The 21803-nt window shown below is 42.7% G+C and overlaps 1 protein-coding gene across 1 annotated transcript in view; it reads right to left on the bottom strand.

Moving 5' to 3' along the window:
* Positions 1-21803, bottom strand: part of PIK3C3 (phosphatidylinositol 3-kinase catalytic subunit type 3) — a 123293-nt gene that overhangs the window by 62884 nt on the left and 38606 nt on the right. Inside the window, exons 15-20 of the mRNA XM_087885502.1 lie at positions 18587-18703; positions 17970-18101; positions 13446-13574; positions 11359-11428; positions 8859-8923; positions 2323-2407 (exon numbers count right to left, since the gene is read on the bottom strand). Of these exons, the coding sequence (XP_087741628.1) occupies positions 2323-2407; positions 8859-8923; positions 11359-11428; positions 13446-13574; positions 17970-18101; positions 18587-18703 (598 nt within the window). The remainder of the gene's footprint in view (positions 1-2322; positions 2408-8858; positions 8924-11358; positions 11429-13445; positions 13575-17969; positions 18102-18586; positions 18704-21803) is intronic.

Here is a 21803-nt window from a genome sequence, read left to right as displayed (position 1 = left end):
GCAAGCAGCAGAGGCCCGCACAGCAATAGGCAATGGCAATATCTGCAGCCTGAAACAGCTGAGAGTCAGGAGGCCAATCCAAGGGACAATCAACTTGTGCTAATTAGGCTGTGCTGAAGCTGAAATAGGCTGTTTTTTCTTGCTGCTTGCTGCAAGGAAGTAAATTGCTGGGAAGCAGAGGACATAGGGTGGGGGCCAGTGGGTGGGCAGGGCTACATTCGGTGTATAAGACGTGCCCAAATTTCCTCCCCTTTTTTGGGGGTAAAAGGTGTGACTTGTACTCCAAAAAATACGGTAATTTATCATTTCTGGAAAAAGGCTATTAGTAATCAACCCATTAAAGTAAAGCCATATTTAGAATACTGATGAATTCCCCAATGAGCAGCTGGACAGTTGACACAGAGATTTTAAATATCCTGTAATATTCAACCAATGGCCTCTCTAACCTTGGTGACGCAGCAGACTAAAGTGCTATTAAATAGCACCAGCTGCCTGCAATTACTGCGAGTTCAAATCTCACCAGGCTCAAGGTTGATTCAGCCTTCCATCCTTCTGAGGCAGGTAAAATGAGGACCTGGATTGTGGGGGCAATAAGCTGACTTTGTATAAAAAAGAACACCGCTTAAGAGGGGGGGCGAAAGCCCTACTAAGCAGGTATATACAAAAGTATGAAGGCTATTGCTTAACGCATTGTAAGCTGCCCTGAGTCTCCGGAGAAGGGCGGCATATAAATCGAACCAGTAAATAAATAAATAAATAAATAAATAAATAAATGAATGAATGAATGAATGAATGAATGAATGAATGAATGAATGAATGAATGAATAAACCTGGGCAGATGTAGCCATTAAGATGAATTCTCTCTTCCATTTTAGTATCAAAAGAAGAAGAGAGACAGGTAATTGCAACAGTTCCTCTTTCACCATGTGGTAACCCAGTGATGGTGAACATATGGCACGCGTGCCGGAAGTGGCACACACACAGCCATCTCTCCGGGCATGCCAATCGTTGCCCGTTGCTCTTCCGGTTTCCGGGGCTGGTCTTTGGACGAATAGGTTGTAAAAAAAATGCTTTTAAAAGTAAAAAAAAAAAAAAGGCTCTGACGATCGCGCGCCTCAGCTGGGAAGCGGGCCTCAGCGGCAAGCGGGCGACCAGGTGATTGGGTGGACATGGGCGGGAGAGGTGGGGGCAGGGATTCTTGCTTCCGGTTCTCCGAACCACCCGCCGCCATCGTGTTCTGCCCCAACTACGGAACCCAAGAAATGTAGCACACACAAAACTCTGAACAACTCCGTTTAACTACAAACAAGGTCTTTTTTCAAATGCAGGCTATTACTAAAAATGTCCTTAACAGCCTGCCAGGAATTCCAAAGATTAGATAAAGGCTTACAAGAGTTGGCAATTAGCCCAGAAACCAGGTTTGCAAGGAAACTTCACTCTCAAATGCTCAGCGAGCGACCGGACGAACATGCGTTGTTTCCTGCAACGTTTGCCAGCTGTGTGCAAACTTAAATAGGCTAAGGGAGTGGCCAATTAGCCCCAAGCCTTACATTCGAGGAGACCTCCTCCTGAGTAACCACTCCTGCCTTTTGGCTGCCTGCCTGCCTGCATGTTCGTGCATTTAGAAGAGACTCCTCCACTTCACTCTCTTCACTTGAAGGAGCCTCTGGAGGTTCTGAAGGCCCTGGCTGAATCTCTGCCTCTGGCACCACATCTTCTTCAGCCTCCTCGCTGTCTGACTCGAGTGCCGGCTGCACAGGCTGTTTGCGCGACACCACACCAGCCTCCTCGTCGGGATCAGCCACAATCCGCGCAGGCCGCTGGCGGGCCACAACACATCGCTACTGGATCAGCCAATCCGGTCCGAACCGGGAGCAATTCACCCCTGTCCCAACTCTTTTATTCTATTAGAGCCTTGGTAGTACAGTGATCTAAAGCACCCTGTTATTAAGACCAGCTGCCTGCAATTACTGCAGGTTCGAATCTCGCCAGGCTCAAGGTTGACTCAGCCTTCCATCCTTTCTAAGGTAGGTAAATTGAGGACCCAGTTTGTGGGGGCAATAAGCTGACTTTGTATAAATATACAAAAGGACGAAGGCTATTGCTTAGCGCATTGTAAGCTGCCCTGAGTCTGTGGAGAAGGGCGGCATATAAATCAAATTAAAAAATAAAAATTATCTCCCACAGCTTCTAAGGATTCTCAATCTCTCCATAAGTTTTGCAGAGCAGAGTTTTTAGGAAACCCCTACTTGAAATACAGGGAGTTACTTGCCTGTCTTCTGAACTGCAGACAGACCCATGGAACTGTGCCCCAATGCTTACCGCAGCTTTTCACGTAGGTGTCCATAACTTCCGCACTGATGCCATGGGGCCCATTTTCACTCGGCGCATATTTCCGGAAGAAGTTCTACAAAAACAAGATGGAAGATTTACTAGGTGACCCTTGACTTAGAACCACAATTGGGGCTGGGACATCCGTCGCTAAGCAATGTGGTTGTGAGATGAGCCGTATGAGAATGGTTGTAAAGCAAGGACTACCTGAATTTTTTGGCCCAGCACAAAATGAATCCCAAAGATCAGGGATCAGCAACCTGCAGCTCTGGAGCCACATGTGGCTCTTTCACCCCTCTGCTGCGGCTCCCTGTCATTCAAAATATGTGTCGCAACTGCCAATGTGCAACACAGGGTGATAAAAATCAATGATTTTTTTAAAAAAATAAAAAAAAAATCAGATTTTTTTGATTTAAATCGGATTTTTTTGATTTAAATCGGATTTTTTTGATTTTTATTGAATTTACTTTAATAAAAAAACTTTTGGAGTAAAAATCTATCGTAAGATAGTTTTCTATTTAAGATACATAAATAATTTAGTTTATTCAGCATGAATGGAGCTTAGTTATGTAGCATGAGGCTGTATATTCTGCAACACTGGGACTATCGGTGAGTCAACAGCGGGTCAAAGGAGTAGCAGAGATGACAGTTGCTCTTTAAAAATTATGATTTAAATCGAGTTGATTTAAATCAAGCCTTTTTACCAGTGATTCAAATCATGATTTAAATTGTGACTTAAATCAACTCGATTTAAATCAAATCCGCCCTGGTGCAACACCCACCGGCACACGATTTATTGGGCTTTTCAACCTCCAGTAGGCCAACCATGGATAAATCCAAGAAAAGAAGTTTCAGAAGAAAACAAAACGTTTAATTTAATTACATATGCTAGTTTTTTTTTTCTTCTCCAATTTTTATTTATAAGTACAAACTAAACAGAACAATGAAACGTACAAAACATAAAAACATATAAACATCCATTTCAATACATGTCCAGTTTATCTCAACTATAATATACATTTCTCTTTGTATTCTGACTCTTCCTTATTTGGTCATTCCCTTTTGTCTATCTAATATTGATCTTTGTTGACCTATGTCTGTTCTTTGTTTCCATCATATTATATTTGGTCATTTTATTTACTTCCTATTGCTTCATCTCTTTCCTATCTTTCAACCAACTATACCATTTTTCCCATACTAAGTAAAAGTCATGTTCTTCCCTATTTTGTAATTCCTTTGTGAGTCTATCTAATTCCGCACATTCCATAATTTTATTGATTACTTTATCTGGTGTTGGTATATCACTACTCTTCCAGTCTTGCGCGTATAGTATTCGTGCTGCTGTTATCATATGTATAATTAAATAGGTTGTTTCTTTTTCATAGTTATATATGCTAGTTTTGTGGCCGCTCAAGAAATAGTCAGGCACGGGAAGGGTTTTTGTGGCTCCTGGTGTTTTCTTGTGTGTGGGAAACAGGTCCAAATGGTTCTTTGAGTGTTTAAGGTTGCAGACCCCTGCCCAAGATGATAAAAGGATCATGGAGAAAACTCATCACCTTGTCTTAATGTTGCAGTTCTATTGATTGATTGATTGATTGTGTCTGGTTTGCACAGTGGCAGATAGGACAGCACTACAGAGGGTCAACGTCATTGCCCAGAGGATCATTAGTTCCCTTCTCCCCTCTTTGGAAGAGCTTTATAGCTCCCACTGCCTTAAGAAAGTTCAAAATTTCCGCTACCGGTTCTCCAGAACCTGTTAGAACCTGCTGGTTTTTCACCCGTTTTGGGGGCAATACGCGGACTTCGTAAACCATCCAGAGAATGCTGTAAAGCACTAGGGGAGGTATATTTTAAGATGTCTATGGAGATTCTCAGGTCATGGTTGTCCCAAAGGTGCTTTTTTTTCAAGAGGCAACTGGACTTTCTGGTTTTAATTTGAAGACGTTTTGCTTCTCATCCAAAAAGCTTCTTCAACTCTGACTGGATGGTGGGGAATGGAAGGATTTGTATTCCTTGCAGAGTCGTTGAGGCCACCTGGAGGTTTTTCTGTGTCCTTGTTGTGGCTCCGATCACCGAGCCTGTGTTATCAGCAGGAGAGGACTCCGAGAGTGAAGGAGAGGAGTTGGCAAGGCCTCCCTCTCCAGGACCCTCCTCTCTGGCAATGCCTCCGGTGTCCTCTGAAGGGCAAGAGATAGGGCCGGGGCCAAGCACTTCCACGCAGCTGCAGGTGGACAGTAATGATGATGATGATGATGATGAGTCTTGGCTGGACCCTCGACAGTGTCGCAGAGATAAGCGCGCGTAGCAGAGGAAGAGGCGTGCCAGGGATTAGGCTGAGTCACTGGACCACACCCCGCAGGGTATAAAAGAGGGTGTGGTGGCCGGTTCAGCTCTGTGACAAGCAAAAAATGGATATCGGATGACCTTCTTTGTATTTACTGGACTTTGTTGATTATTGTGTATTGGCTTTGTTCCCGAACGAAGGGAGAAACTCCCCCCTCGTGAGTAAAGAATACCTGGCAGCCAGCCAATGGGTTGCTGCCAATTCTGATACCGGATAAACTGTTGTCGGCTGAGTTCTTTAACTGTTGCCTGTCTGTGGGGGTGCGTGTGTGAGATGGGGACAGAACAGTCCTCAGGGTCACCTGAGTAGTGCAAATGAGCACTCTGAGGACACATATAAACCTCCAAGTGGGCTCAATGACCCTCTAAAAGGATGCAAATGACCAGCTGTCTGCAAGGAATATAAATCCTTCCATCACTGCCATCCAGTCAGAGCTGAAGAAGCTTCTTAGGTGAGAAGCAAAATGACTTCAAAGGAAAAAAAAAAAGAAAGTCCAGTTGAAAAAGCATTTTTGGGACAACCATGACCTGGATGACTGAGAATTTCCATAGACTATCAAATTAAGCAATGACCAGTCAGGCCAACTGAATATATTCCCTTAAGTATATTTGATTATTCATGTAATAACTGCAGCCAGAATTGTATTTGCACAGAATTGGAAAGGTGAAGAGATTCCTACGGATGAAAATGTGGTTAAGAAAATATTGGAATGTGCAGAAATGAATAGATTAACACTTGCAATTAAAGGAAAGGAAGAATCTGATTACTATAATATATGGGATTTATTTTATGAATGGTTAGAGAACAAATATGAAAGCAAGGTATAATAAAGTTAAATAAGTTAAGAAGAGAAATGTTACAACAATAGATATGTTACAACAATAGATACGTTAAGTATTAAGTATTAGTATTAAAATAAGAGTAGGTATAAATAATGAATATAGTGGTAAGCTTTAACTGTTGTGACACAAAAAATTTGTACCCAGACGAAACACTGTTTAATGAATGATGAAATGTTTGTATTAGAAGAAAATAAAACTTTTTTTTTTTTTAAAAAAAAAGAAGTATTATAGTGTAGTGTTTAGCTTGCAACCAACATAATGCAATGGAAAGATTTAAAATCAGAGTTTTTAAGAGACACACTGGGACTTTTTAAAGGAGCCCATCAAATTTCAGGTGCAGAAACTGCATAATTACAGGGAAGGTTAAATGCTTCCAAATGCGGATATATTCCCTTCTGAGCCTGGATTGCAAAATTTAAATAGCATTAGCAATTCAAAGCAATGCTGAATTAAGATACAAGAAGTGAATGGCAAAACATACATTAATGGCATTTTTTTCTTAAATGACGAGACGGGGAAAGAGGCTCACAGTTGCAAATCCAGCTTTGAGTCAGCCCAAAATACAGTAAAGTAAAGATAAAATAGACAAGTCTGGAGCCAGTTTGATCTATTGGTTAAGGTGCCAGGTTAGAAAGCGGGAGACTGTGAGTTCTAGTCCTGCTTTAGGCATGAAATCTGGTTGGGTGAATTTGGGCCAATCACCAAGAGGTTGTTAGTTCTAGTCCTGCCTTAGGCATGAAAGCCAGCTGGGTGACTTTGAGTTAATCACCACAAGACTGTGAGTTCTAGTTCCACCTTAGATATGAAAGCCAGCTGGGTGACTTTGAGTTAATCACCACAAGACTGTGAGTTCTAGTTCCACCTTAGATATGAAAGCCAACTGAGTGACTTTAAGCCAATCATCAGGAGACTGAGAGTTCTAATCCCACCTTAGGCATGTAAACCAACTGGGTGACTTTGGGCCAATTACCAGGAGACTGGGAGTTCTAGTCCTACCTTAGGCATGTAAGCCAACTGGGTGACTTTGAGCCAATCACCAGAAACTGTGAGTTCTAGTTCTGCCTTAGACATGAAAGCCAACTGGGTGACTTTGAGCCAATCACCAGGAGACTGTGAGTTCTAGTTCTGCCTTAGACATGAGAGCCAACTGGGTGACTTTAAGCCAATCACCAGGAGACTGTGAGTTCTAGTCCTACCTTAGGCATGAAAGCCAACTGGGTGACTTTGAGCCAATCACCAGGAGACTGTGAGTTCTAGTTCTGCCTTAGACATGAAAGCCAACTGGGTGACTTTGAGCCAATCACCAGGAGACTGTGAGTTCTAGTTCTGCCTTAGACATGAGAGCCAACTGGGTGACTTTAAGCCAATCACCAGGAGACTGTGAGTTCTAGTCCTACCTTAGGCATGAAAGCCAACTGGGTGACTTTGAGCCAATCACCAGGAGACTGTGAGTTCTAGTTCTGCCTTAGACATGAAAGCCAACTGGGTGACTTTGAGCCAATCACCAGGAGACTGGGAGTTCTAATCCCATTTTAGGCATGAAAGCCAGCTGGGTGATCTTGGGCCAGTCTCCAGGAGACTTGGGAGTTCTAACCCTGCCTTAAGTATGAAAGCTGGCTGGATGACTTTGGGCCAGTCACTCTCTCTCAGCCCAACCTACCTCACAGGGTTGTTGTTGTTGTGGAGAAAATAGGAGAAGGAGAGTGTCTTGAATATATTCACTGCCTTGTGTTCTTTGTAAAAATAACAAATGTGGTATACTAGCAAATCAATAAGAAGCTTCTGCATTATAACTTAACAACCATTTGGTTTTAAAAAGTAGCTCCCACAATTTTGTTCTTAGAACTGACACATTCTGTTTCATGAATACAACTAATATGGGTTATCTGAGCATAGAAAGACAATTTTGGGGGAACAAAACTTAAAAACTTCGGTATCAGTGACCTATTAGATCACCCCTTTCCAGGGGTGAAATGATCCCGGTTCGGACCGGATCGCCTGATCCGGTACGATGGAGGCGGGTGGTTCGGAGAACCGATAGCAAAAATCCCTGCCCCCCCCCCAATTGCCCAGCTGAGCCACACAATCATCAGAGGCTTTTTTTTTAATTTTTAAAAGCATTTTTTCTACAACCTCTTCGGCTGAAAAAATGCTTTTAAAAGTAAAAAAAAAAAAAAAGCCTCTGATGATCACGCGGCTCAGCTGGGATCATCAGAGGCTTTTAAAAGCAGTTTTTCTACAACCTCTTTGGCTGAAAAAATGCTTTTAAAAGTAAAAAAAAAAGGCTCTGATGATCGTGCGGCTCAGCTGGGATCGTCAGAGGCTTTTAAAAGCATTTTTTCTACAACCTCTTTGGCTGAAAAAATGCTTTTAAAAGTAAAAGAAAAAAAAGGCTCTGATGATCGCGCGGCTCAGCTGGGATCGTCAGAGGCTTTTAAAAGCATTTTTTCTACAACCTCTTCGGCTGAAGAGGTTGTAGAAAAAAATGTTTTAAAAGAAAAAAAGCCTCTACCGATCAGGCAACTCAGCTGGGATCGTCAGAGGCTTTAAAAAAAAAAAAAGAAAGCCTCTGCCAATCAGGTAAGTCAGCTGGGATCGTCAGAGGCTTTAAAAGCATTTTTTTTTTACAACCTCAGCCGAAGAGTTTGTAGAAAAAAGTAAAAGTAAAAAAAAAAAAAAATTGGCCACGCCCACTCAGTCATATTACCCCTCCAAGCCACGCCCACAGAATTGGTAGTAACAAATTTTACATTTCACCACTGCCCCTTTCCCACCCCCTTTGATGATCTCTGGGGTGTGCAGGACTACAAATCCCATCACGCCCATCCCTACGGAAATCACTGCTTTGACTAAGGATGGGGTTAACCCGAAGCATGAGTTTTCTGGAGAAGTGAATTCAGTGGGAGCAATAGAAAAGATTTAAAAAGTGGAAAAAATGAAATTTCTTCTAAGGGCAGGTTGACCTCTGGTGATATTGTAAACCCATCCATACCATTATAAGGAATAGCTTGGCCAAAAACTTATTTTGGGGTAGTTCTCAGTTTCCCAATCTATCCCACATCATAGATATCACCTGGTGGCCCCCATCCAAATAACAACCCAGCCTGACCCTGCTTAGCTTTCTGAGAGTGACCAAGGTTGGTGTATTGCTGCCACCTAGTGGACAAAAAAAGTACACGTCTAGAAATGGAGTATAGGATTACAGTATTGAAAATTAGCTGGGAAAAAGGATCGAACTGCTGGCAGTCGGCAGAGTTAGCCCGCAATACTGTATTCTAACCACTGCGCCACCAGGGTTCAACCTCCATCATCTCCAACCCTGGTTAAGTCAGAAGACCCACCTGGATGCTTTCTTCAGTAGCGAGGACTTCCGCCACCGGTACCGACTGGATGAACTGCATGAAACCTGGAGAAGCAGAAAGAAAAACAGGATTCTCACAGCTCAGAAGAACCTCAAGTTTTGCCCCTTATTGCATTTCAGGCTCGTATTCAAGGGAGAGTAATAGAAACATATTCTTTTGCAAGGTGAGAAGAGAACAATACTCCATTGACAACCATTCATTTAGTGACAGAAGGTGAGTGGTGCGGTGGCCTAGAGGTGGAGCTCTCGCCTCACAATCAGGAGGCTGTGAGTTCGATCCTAGGTAGAGGTAGGTATTCCTCTCTCTGGGCACACTGAGAATATTAAGTGAATCATGTGGTTGTTAAGTGAATTGTGTGGTTGTTAAGTGAAACATGCATTTGTTAAGTGAATTGTGTGGTTGTTAAGTAAATCATATGGTTGTTAAGTGAATCATGTGGTTGTTAAGTGAATTGTGTGCTTGTTAAATGACTCATGCATTTGTTAAGTGAATTGTGTGGTTGTTAAGTAAATCATGCAGTTGTTTAGTGACTTGTGTAACTATGTTAAGTGAATCATGTGGTTGTTAAGTGACTCATGCATTTGTTAAGTGAATTGTGTGGTTGTTAAGTAAATCATGCGGTTGTTAAGTGAATTGTGTGATTGTTAAGTGAATCATGCAGTTGTTTAGTGAATTGTGTAACTATGTTAAGTGAATCATGTGGTTGTTAAGTGACTCATGCATTTGTTAAGTGAACTGTGTGGTTGTTAAGTAAATCATGCGGTTGTTAAGTGAATTGTGTGATTGTTAAGTGAATCATGCAGTTGTTTAGTGAATTGTGTAACTATGTTAAGTGAATCATGTGGTTGTTAAGTGACTCATGCATTTGTTAAGTGAACTGTGTGGTTGTTAAGTAAATCATGCGGTTGTTAAGTGAATTGTGTGATTGTTAAGTGAATCATGCAGTTGTTTAGTGAATTGTGTAACTATGTTAAGTGAATCATGTGGTTGTTAAGTGACTCATGCATTTGTTAAGTGAATTGTGTGGTTGTTAAGTAAATCATGCGGTTGTTAAGTGAATTGTGTGATTGTTAAGTGAATTGTGTGGTTGTTAAGTGAATCATGTGGTTGTTAAGTGAATTTGGCTTCCCCAACTGGGAAGGTCAGAATCGCAAAAGGGGATCACCCAAACCCAAGAAACTGAAACCGTCATAACTATGAGCCAGTTGCCCGGCAGCTGAATTCTGATCAGGTGACCATGGGACTGCTGCAACGGTCATAAGTGTGAAAAGCGGTCATAAGTCACTTTTTTTCAGTGCCATTGTAACTCTGAACAGTCACTAAAAGAACTGTTGTAAGTCAAGGACTACCTATCTGGAGAAAGCAAAGAGCAGATAAAGAAGAAGGTACGTAGATGTTTGAAAGAGGATCATATCGTTTTCCATGTTCCAAGAGGAATGGCTTCGGTGAGAACGAGAACTTTCAAACGATAGAAGTCCTCTACTTACGACTCAGATTCAAAGTTACGACGTTCGCCCTTCCCCTTCAGCATTCACAAGACCCGAACTTTGGTGGTTTGGCAACATGCCTGCGTTCATGCCCATTCGTGGTATCCTGTGGTCACGCGACCTCGTTTTACAACGGTTCTGCTAAAAACCAGCCATTCTTTTTGACAAAACCACGTCTACACTGACTGAACCATTGCTTCGCTTAATGACGGCAGGGTTTGCTTTACGACCTCGGCGTCTGCTTAACAACCGGGGTGTTTACTTAAGAACCGGAGTGTTTACTTCATGACTGCTGCAAAGCGTCTGTGTTACAATTTATGACCGTGATGGAAAGACTCCTTTGTGGTCCTAAATCAAGGACTACCTATAGCAGTGATGGCTAACCTTTTTGTCGTCACGTGCCAAAAGCGACGGGAGCGTGAGGGGTCGCGTGCGTGTGTGCCCACACCCATAATTCAATATGCTCCGCCCCCCCATACATGCACGCGTGACCTCCCTGCATGACCCTGCTTTTGGCACGTGATGGCACTGTGGGCCCAGTAGGCCTGTTTTTTTGCCCTCCCCAGGCTCCAGAGCCTTTCTAGGAGCCTGGGGAGGGTGAAAATGGCCTCCCCCCCACCCGGAGGCCCTCCAGAGGCCAGAAACGGCCTGTTTCCCGACTTCTGGTGGGACCGGTAGGCCCGTTTTTCACCCTCCCCAGGCTCCAGAGCCTTTCTAGGAGCCTGGGGAGGGTGAAAATGATCTCCCCTCCACCCGGAGGCCCTCCAGAAGCCAGAAACGGCCCATTTCCCGAATTCCAGTGGGCCCGGAAGGCCTGAAAATATGTTGGCTGGCGCGCGCATGCACACTGGAGCTGAGCTAGGGCAATGCTCGCATGCCTAGAGTTATAGCTCCACGTGCCACCTGTAGCACGCGTGCCATAGGTTCGCCATCATGGACCTATAGTAGGGGAAACAGGGAGAAGATGTAGATGGAAGAAGAAACCCTCTTACCATGTTTTGTACTTGTAGCCAACACTTTGTAGGGCGTCAACTTCAAATCCAGGTTCTCCTTGCGTAAGAGCTAAGGATAAAAATGGTGATCGTGATGAGACATTTGCAAGCAACAATAGAACTCTTTATTGGCCAAGTATGATTGGACACACAAGGAATTTGTCTCCGGTGCATAAACTCTCAGTGTACATAAAAGCTGTAATGCGATCAATCACGATCGTAGTCATTATAAAAATACATCAGAATTAGATTTTTTTTTTCATCCTAAATCGTAAGATACAACACTTAAGCGATAGTCATTAGGATACTAAATAAGCAATCAACATAAATCGTACTAAGAAACTAAATAAAGCGGTATAAATCGTAAAGATTCAAGCAACAAAGTTATAGTCATAAGAAGATAAGTGACAGCAGCGAGAATTGTATATTTGCACAGCACAGGAAGAATGAGGAAATTCCTACAGATGAAACTATAGTTTTAAAAAAAATATACTAGAATGTGCAGAAATGGATAGGTTAACACTAAAGATAAAAGACAATGAAGATACAGAATATTGTTTTAACTGGGGTTTGTTCTATCAATGGTTAAATAACAGAGGTAGAAGTTAGAAGTTGAAAGGTTATTAAAATGTATAAATAAATATTACTATTATTATGTGTAATTAAATTGACACCTATATCGTCTAGTTGTTCTGGTGTGCCCTATATACAGTAGTCGCCAAAATTGTGGAAACCTTTTGGGAAAAGTATATTTTCTAAAACTAGCTAATAACACCACTTTCTTGGGGGGAATAGTACCATAAAATTATATATCAATGGAAAGATAATTTAATCAATAATGTAATGCAATAGCTTTTATGAAGGATTTGCTATTAGAATAGCAGTTACAGTATAAAGAAAAAGTAGAAAAAACCAGATATGCAAAAATTATCCCCACGTCAGTTAATACTTAGTTGGGTAACATTTAGCATGAATTATAGCCTTACAATGTCTTCCCATGGAGTTTTTTAGTTCTGCAGCTTACAATGGGAAACCAAGATTGAATGATGGCTTCTATTAACTGGGTTTTATTGCTGGGTCGCTTCTGACTAACAATAGTCAGTCTTTAGGCTATTCCCAGGCCATTCCAGCAGTGGAATAGGATTATCTTGAAACTCCAAAAAAAAAGTGGTGTTATTAGCCATCAAACCTCAAAAATATACTTTTCCCAAAAGGTTTCAACAATTTTGTTGGCCCAATTGGTCCAGAATGCGGCTGCGCGGGTAGTCACGGGAGCCGCATGGTGCTCCCATACAACACCTCTCCTGCGCGAGCTGCACTGGCTCCCGGTGGTCTTCCGGGTGCGCTTCAAGGTGTTGGTTATCACCTTTAAAGCGCTCCATGGCATAGGACCTAGCTATCTTCGAGACCGCCTGCTGCTACCGACAACCTCCCATCGACCCGTGCGCTCCCACAGAGAGGGCCTCCTCGGGGTGCCATCAGCCAAACAATGTAGGCTGGTGACCCCCAGGGGGAGGGCCTTCTCTGTGGGGGCATCTACCCTCTGGAATCAGCTGCCCCCAGAGATGAGGAGAATCCAAGACCTCGGTGCCTTCCGCCGTGCCCTGAAGACCTTTCTTTTCCCAGCAAGCTGGGCTGGCCTAACACTTTTTTAAAATGTTCTTAATTGTTTGTTATTGTTTTTAATCATGGGGCCAAATTTATATATATCTTTTAAATTGTATTTTAATGTTTGTAGTTTATGCTTTTACTTGGCTGTTCACCACCCTGAGTCCTCAGGGAGAAGGGCGGTATGCAAATTTAAAAATTAAAAAAATTAAATTAAAAAAAATTTGATCACTACTGTAGTAGCAGATATAACAGAATAACAGAGTTGGAAAGAACCCTGAAGGTCTTCTAGTCCAACCCTCCACTCAGACAGCATCAAGGACTCCCACAACTTTAATGCTTGTTCTGGATGGGACGGAGTCCCTTCCCATCTCTGTTCAATATTTAACAGATTCCCCCCCCCCCTTTCCATCTCCTCTTGGAACAAACTAGGTTTGCAAACATGATCAGGGCTCTATAACAATACCACCAAACGTCACCTTGTCCATCAGCGAAATGATCTGGAGAATGAGCTGATCTTGACGTAAGTCATCCCCGTGTTTGAAGATGACAGGGTAGCTATCCCCATCTTCGGTCTTGAAGAACAGCTGAGCCGGCATCATGGCACTCTGATCAACGAAGAAAAGAAAAAGAGGCATCAAACTTTTCAATGGTCTAAGACAGGGATGGCTATCCTTTTTGCCGCCGTGTGTCAAGAGTGGAGGGGAGTGCGGGGGGGTGGAGCGCATGTGTGCCCACACCCATACTTCAATGTGCCCCGCCCCCTGTGCATGCACGTACGACCCCCCCCGCGCTCCCACTGTTTTTGGCCCGCGATGGCACGGTGGGCCCGGTAGGCCTGTTTTTTGCCCTCCCCAGGCTCCAGAGGTTTTCTAGGAGCCTGGGGAGGGTGAAAACAGCCTTCCCCAACCCCCTAGAGGCCAGAAACGGCCCGTTTCCCGATTTCTGGTGGGCCCAAAAGGCCTGAAAATCAGCTGGCTGGCATACGCATGCACGCTGGAGCTGAGCTAAGATAATGATGGCCAACCTTTTAGGCACCGAGTGCCCAAACTGGCACATACATGCATTTGCACGCCAGAGCACCGGAAACCCAAAGACTAGCTGGCCGGCATAAGCATGCCTGTTTTGGGGGCATTTCTGGCAGTTTTTCAGGCCGTTTTCAGCCGGGTTTTCAGGCCACTTTTTGGGTTGTTTTCGGCCATTTTTCAGGCTGTTTTTGGCCCGAAAAAGGCCTGAAAAACAGTCTGAAAACAGCCTGGAAATGACCTTTTTTTTTGGCCGTTTTTCAGGCTGTTTTCTGGTGCTCCGGCGCCCACGAAGACCAGCTGGTTGGCGCGCGTGCCCACAGAGAGGGCTCTGCTTGCCACTTCTGGCACACGTGCCATAGGTTCGCCATCACGGGTCTAAGAGGTAACTACTCCCATTGGGAGGAAAACACGGGCCAATCTTTTTCCCACAGTACAGGAATGTCACTGCGTTTTTGTATTTACCAGCAGAGCTCATTATTTCTGGACTGTCAGACTTTCCGTAGCTTGCCAACTTTTCGTTATCAGTAAGCTAATTACAGTGTATCCGCATTCCTTTCTTTCCACTTCACACTTTTCTTTCTTCTCTTGCCAAGAGAAGTCCGGCTACTGAGAAGTAGCCGATAGGAACTTTGCAAAAAATGTCACAATTAAATTTTTAGATAGTTAGATGTTTTATTTTCTTTACAATAAATATGAGTTTATTAGAAGATGTATTCCGGTTTTATTTTATCAAAGGTATACACAAGGAAAATGCCACGATCCAGGCAATTACCCCAGGAAGGTAACGGGGCTAATTAACTCTGACAAGGAATCGGCAAAATAAAACTGTACGCTCGTAATAAAATAAATACAGATCTTGATATACAGCCATTAATTTAGAGACTCTTCCAGTTGCAGCCGTACTGAAAAGAAGTAACTTAGGACCACTTTTTTTTCATGCTTACATCCACTGCAGCATCCCGACGGTGCATTGCCCTGAGTTATTTGCAAAAATCTTAAAGGCAGGATATAAAGTACCGGTAAACAGATAGACAGACAGACAGATAGATGAGAAGGGAGGAAGGAAGGAAGCCCAAACCAATAAAATTGGCAGGCAGAGTCTGGGTCCTACTCTGGGGAATGTCAACATTTATATCTTCTATAATGGAGAAAGAACTTGGATGAATGAATGAATGAAAAAGAATGAATGAATGAATGAATAAAATAAACAAATATTTATTTATCGGTAGTACTGTTTTCTAGTGTAGTGATTCTTAGTTGGCCTCGGTTGCGGGGTTTCCGGCCGTTTAGATTGAGGGGAGGATAAGTGGTGATTATTGTGGTTATGGTAAAAGTGGTTGTGTAGTTCTTGATTATGGTTTTTTTTGTTGTTGTTGTTGTTGTGCTGAGAAATGGATTATAGGGGTGAGTGTGTTTGATCATCCTTTTGGTCCTCAGCTCTCTAGGGCTCAAAGATCAACTACCGGTAGTTCTGTTGAGGTTTGTTGGCTGATTTTTAGTGTGTTTATTGTAATAGCTCGATGTGGGGTATTGAAGAAGGCTAGTTGGTTGAAGAAGAGGTTTGGGGAAGGAAGGAAGGAAGGAAGGAAGGAAGGAAGGAAGGAAGGAAGGAAGGAAGGAAGGAAGGAAGGAAGGAAGGAAAAAAATCCAAGCCAATAAAATTGGCAGGTAGAGTCTGGGTCCTGCTACTCTGGGGAATATCAACATTTGTATCTTCTATAATGGAAAAAAAACAGAAAGAAATAAAGAAAAAGAAAGAAAGAAAGAAAGAAAGAAAGAAAGAAAGAAAGAAAGAAAGAAAGAAAGAAAGAAAGAAAGAAAGAAAGAAAGAAGGAGGGAGGGAAGGGAACAGAAGGGGAGGGGAGAAAGAGAGAGAGAGAGAGAGAGAGAGAGAGAGAGAGAGAGAGAGAGAGGAAGAAAGAAAGGAGGGACGGAGAGATGGGAACGAAGGGAAGGGGAGGGAGAAAGAGAGAGAGAGAAAAAGAAAGAAAAAAAGAAAGAAAGAACAGAGGGAATGGAGGAAGGGAAGGGAACAGAAGGGGAGGGGAGGGAGAAAGAGAGAGAGAAAGAAAGAAAGAAAGAAAGAAGAAGAAAGAAAGAAAGAAAGAAAGAAAGAAAGAAAGAAAGAAAGAAAGAAAGGAGGGAAGGAGGGAGGGAAGGGGAGGGGAGGGAGAAAGAGAGAGAGAAAGAAAGAAAAAGAAAGAGAGAGAAAAAAGAGAGAGAGAGAGAGAGAGAGGAAGAAAGAAAGAAAGAAAGAAAGAAAGAAAGAAAGAAAGAAAGAAAGAAAGAAAGAAAGAAAGAAAGAAAGAAAGAAAGAAAGAAAGAAAATCCAAGCCAATAAAATTGGCAGGCAGAGTCTGGCTTCTACTCTGGAGAATATCAACATTTGTGTCTTCTATAAAGGAGGAAGATCTCCAGTCATTTGTCTCCTGCATCTTTTTTTGACCATTTCAATGCTACTTAAAAGGGCATAATAATGTAATTGGAATTGAACAGAAAGGGTGGGGGGAGGCCACAGCCATTGTTTTCTAAACTGGGGGGGGAGGGGACACAAAAGGAGGATAACTTTAAGGCAATTAACTCTCTTCTAATTAACTTAGATGGCAATTCCATTTTAAATGCCCTTTCTGAAGAAAAAAAGCCTAATTTGTTTAGCTGGCAATTTGTCTCTCATAAAAAGAACAGGAAGAAGTGGGGGGGGGGGGAAGGGAAATCAATTAGCCTCTGCAAATAAATATATTTTATCAGTTTGACGTGACCTCGTCCTTGATCTCTCTTGCTTTCACACAAGGAAAGTTGAAGCAGTAAATTCTTTTTTTTTTCTTCTTACTGGTGATCAAATCTTGTTTTCTCAAATTCTTTCCCTCTCCTTGGAATTCCTCCTCCGACAACTATTCCTAAAACATCTGCAGGACGTCAGCTTGGAAAAGGCAGATAGGGTTGAACAAAAAGGCCAGTTGCCTTTTGAAAAAAACGTGGGAAAACCATGACCTGGATCAAGGGTGAAATGCTACTGGTTCGGACGAATTGGTAGCGGCAGCAGTGGGTGGTTCGGAGAACCGGTAGTGGCGGCAGCGCGAAGCTCCACCCACCCGCCCGGACGTCATTACTTCCTGGTTTTAACCAGGAAGTAACCTGTTTTTTATCCTCTGTGCATGCGCAGAAGACTTTGTGCGTGCGCAGAGGTTCCAAAATCACATGTGATGTGCGCACATGCGCATAATTGCAAGGCTCCAACTGGCGCAGAGTGCGGCCGCGTGGGTGGTTATGGAAGCAACATGGCGCTCCCGTGTAACACCTCTCCTGCGCGAGCTGCACTGGCTCCCGGTGGTCTTCCGTGTGCGCTTCAAGGTTTTGGTTACCACCTTTAAAGCGCTCCATGGCTTAGGATCTGGTTATTTACGGGACCGCCTACTACCACAAATAGCCTCCCACCGGCCGGTACGCTCTCAGAGAGAGGGGCTCCTCCGGGTGCCGTCAGCCAAGCAGTGTCGACTGGCGGCCCCCAGGGGGAGGGCCTTCTCTGTGGGGGCACGCACTATCTGGAACGAGCTCCCCCCGGAGATACGGATGATCCCGGATCTGCGCACCTTCCACCGTGCTCTTAAGACCCTCCTATTCCAGCAAGCCGGCCTGGCCTAATTTTTCTCCCCTTCTTTTAAATTTTAAATTGAAATTTTAATTTGTTTTAAATTTATTGGGATTTTAATTGTCGTGGGCCAAATCATTTAATTTGGTTTTAAATTGTTTTTAACTTTTGTATTTCTGTATTTTATCCTGTGCCTGTTCACCGCCCTGAGTCCTTCGGGAGTAGGGCGGTATACATATTTAATAAAACCTAAACCTAATTCCAAACCGGTAGGGAAGGTAAGTAGATTTCACCCCTGACCTGGACGATTAAGCATTTCGACAGTCATCGGTATCTTTACATCTTCCAAGTCACAGTGATTGCAAGAAGAGATCCGTTATGGTTACCTTGAACAGAGTGGCTTTCTCGGGGATTATTCCTCTGATTTTCACTTGGGGTTCGAGAGGCAGAGGGATGGGTTCGATATCTGATAAATTCATCTTTTCATTGTCGGCCAGGAGAGTCTGTAATCTCTCATTCTAGAAGAGGAAAAGGTAAGCAAAAGGGAGAATATATTATATGCAAATAAGAATCCCATTTTAAAAAAATTGTTTTATCAATTGTTTAAAATGCTTTGAAAAGTTAAAAAAAAAAAAGTTGGCCACGCCCACCCAGTCACATTACCCCCCTCCCACGAAGTCACGCCCACAGAACCGGTAGTAACAAATTTTACATTTCATCCCTGGTCTAAAGTGCTGGCAACAAAAGTGAGTATAACCCTAAGTGATAATTGGGTCCAAATGGGGCTCAAAGTGTCAATATTTTGTGTGGCCACCATTATTTTCTAGCACTGCCTTAACCTTCTCCTAGGCATAGAGTTCACCAGAGCTTCACAGGTTGCCAAGATGCTGGAGATGTTTAATTGACTTTAGCTGATCATGGAACCAAGATTCGCTTTCACCCAGGCGTTTCTCACAGGTGAAGTTGGTTCCTGGTCCATTGCTAATTGTCTGGACATCTGTACCTTCTTTTTCCGGTTCCCACTTTCACGCTGCACAGCTTTCATTACATGGACCAATCGATCTACGAAGGTCTGTTGGGCAGCCAACAAGGATCTCATCACCCGGACGGATTTGTCACCCTGGGTAAATCAGGAGACAAAAAAAAAGTTTTTTATTTCTTTTCTTTTCTTTTCCTTTCCTTCCTTCCTTCCTTCCTTCCTCTTTCCTCTTTCTTTCTTTCTCTCTCTCTTTCTGTCTCTCCGATTTCCTTCCTTCCTTCTTTCATTTTCATTCTTTCCTTCCTTCTTTCATTCTTTCCTTCCTTCCTTCCTTCATCCATCCATTCATTCACTTATTTATTTGTTTATTCATTTTTCTTTGTTTCTTTCTCTTTATTTTCTTTCTTTTTCTTTCTTTCATTCTCTCCCATTTCTTTCCTTCCTTCTTTCCTTTTTATCTTTCTTTGTTTCTTCTTTCTTCTTTCTCTTTTCTCTCTCTCTTTCTCTCCTACCCTCCCATTTCCTTCCTTCCCTCCTTCCTCTTTCTTTCTTTTTCTTTCTCTTTCTGTCTCTCCGATTTCCTTCCTTCCTTCTTTCATTCTTTCCTTCCTTCCTTCCTTCATCCATTCATTCACTTATTTATTTATTCATTTATTCATTGTTTGTTTCTTTCTCTTTATTTTCTTTCTTTTTCTTTCATTCTCTCCCATTTATTTCTTTCCTTCCTTCTTTCCTTTTTATCTTTCTTTCTTTCCTCTTTTTTCTTTTTTCCTCTCTCTTTCTCTCTTTTTCTCTCTCTTTCTGTCCCACCCTCCCATTTCCTTCCTTCCTTCCTTCCTTCCTTCCTTCCCTCCCTCCCTCGGCTTTTAGCAATTTCTTTCTGAGTAGATAACAAATTGTGACATTTGCTCCACAGAAATGTTTGTTCCTTCCCACCTCCACCCAGCCACCCCTTCACTCCCCCCAATGTATAATGCAATCAAAGCTGCCTATAGTAAGGAGATGGCTGGCTGACCTTCTGGCTTTTCCACAGCTTTGTCAATAACAATCATTCTAAAAGTAAACATAAGCCAATTTGCACCGAGAGAGGTGGGAGGGTTGTAGAACGGCAAGGAAATCCATGATAAATGAAAGACTAATAGAAGAGAATATTTGCAGGTCAGGGTTGAAATTAGGGGTCCTTGGTGCTCTCTGAGTTGTTTTCTTGTGGACGTTTCATTATCCAACTAGGCAACATCATCAGTGCGAGAAAGGTACAGAGTATACGCTCTCCAAAAGTGAAACCAAGAGACCAAAACTCCACCTTACCAGCAATCAACACCGAGATAAGCAGATTAATACTAGACCAACATCAAGAAGTAAACTACCAACTCTGATAAGCAAGTCAAGATACGCATCACCTGGATGGATCAGGAGACAAAAAAAGCCCTTTCTTTCTTTCTTTCTTTCTTTCTTTCTTTCTTTCTTTCTTTCTTTCTTTCTTTTTCTTCTTTCTTTCCTTTCTTTCTTCTCTTCCTTCCTTCCTCCCTCCCTCTTTCTTTCTCTTTCTTTCTTTCTTTCTTTCTCTCCAATTTCCTTCCTTCCTTCCTTCACTCATTTATTTATTTTTCTTTCTTTCTTTCTCTTTTTATTTTCTTTCTTTTTTTCTTTCATTCTCACATTTATTTCCTTCCTTCCTTCTTTCCTTTTTATCTTTCTTTCTTTCCTCTTTTTCTTTCTTTCTTTCTCTCCCACCTCCCATTTTCTTCCTTCCTTCTTCTTCTCCCCTCCCTCGCTCCCTCCATTCCTTCCTTTCCTCCCTCCCTCGGCTTTTAGCAATTTCTTTCTGAGTAGATAACAAATTGTGACATTTGTTCCATAGAAATGTTTGTTCCTTTCCACATCCATCCAGCCACCCACTCCTGGATCAGGAGACAAAAAAAGCCCTTTCTTTCTTTCTTTCTTTCTTTCTTTCTTTCTTTCTTTCCTTCCTTCTCTTTCTTTCTTTTCTTCCTTCCTCCCTCCCTCTTTCTTTCTTTCTCTTTCTTTCTTTTTCTTCCTTCCTCCCTCCCTCCCTCTTCTTCTTTCTCTTTCTTTCTTTCCTTCCTTTCTTCTCTTTCTTTCTTCCTCCCTCCCTCTTTCTTTCTTTCTCTTTCTTTCTTTTTTTTCCTTCCTCCCTCCCTCTTTTCCTTCCTTCTTTCTTTCTTTCTTTCTTTCCTTCCTTTCTTCTCTTTCCTTCCTTCCTTCCTTCCTTCCTTCCTTCCTTCCTTCCTTCCTTTCCTTCCTTCCTTCCTCCCTCCCTCCCTCCCTCTTTCTTTCTTTCTTTCTTTCTTTCTCTTTCTTTCTTTTTCTTCCTTCCTCCCTCCCTCTTCCTTCTTTCCTTCTTTCTTTCTTTCTTTCTTTCTTTCAACAACAATGACAGAGCACATCATTTATATTTAAATAGAGAGCAAACTGCACTCCCTTGTAGCATAATGAAGTCATCTAGTTGGATAATGAAATGTTTGCAAGGAAGCCACGAAGCTCAGAGTGCACCAAGGACCAATTGCAATCAGAATAGAGCTGGAAGGGACCTTGGAGGTCTTCTAGTCCAACCCTCTGCTGAAGCAGGAAACCGTGTAACATTTCAGACAAGTGGCTCTCCAGGCTCTTCTTAAAAACCTCCAGTGATGGAGCACCCACCATTTCTGGTGGCAAGCTGTTCCACTGGTTAATTCACTGTTAGTGAAGTTTCTCCTTAGTTCCAAAGTTGTATCTCTGCTTGATTAGCTTCCATCCATTGTGTAAAGAGCCTTGGTGGCGCAGCAGACTAAAACGCTGTTAAGTAGCACCAGCTGCCTGCAATTACTGCAAGTTCGAATCTCACCAGGCTCAAGGTTGACTCAGCCTTCCATCCTTTCGAGGTAGGTAAAATGAGGACCCGGATTGTGGGGGCAATAAGCTGACTTTGTATAAAAAAGAACACCGCTTGGGAGGACCGAAAGCCCTACTAAGCAGGTATATACAAAAGTATGAAGGCTATTGCTTAAGGCATTGTAAGCCGCCCTGAGTCTCCGGAAAAGGGCAGCATATAAATTGAACCAATCAATCAATAAATAGGTAAATAAATAAACAAACAAACAAACAAACAAATAAATAAAGCCTTGGTAGTACAGTGGTCTAAAGCACCCTGTTATTAAGAACAGCTGCCTGCAATTATTGCAGGTTCGAATCTCCCCAGGCTCAAGGTTGACTCAGCCTTCCATCCTTTCTAAGGTAGGTA

Source organism: Pantherophis guttatus, chromosome 2 (genome assembly GCF_059756535.1).
Source record: "Pantherophis guttatus breed Tessera chromosome 2, ASM5975653v1, whole genome shotgun sequence".
Classification (NCBI taxonomy): domain Eukaryota; kingdom Metazoa; phylum Chordata; class Lepidosauria; order Squamata; family Colubridae; genus Pantherophis; species Pantherophis guttatus.
The sequence above is the reverse complement of the archived record's forward strand: the minus strand, read 5'-3'. Positions and strand labels throughout refer to the sequence as shown.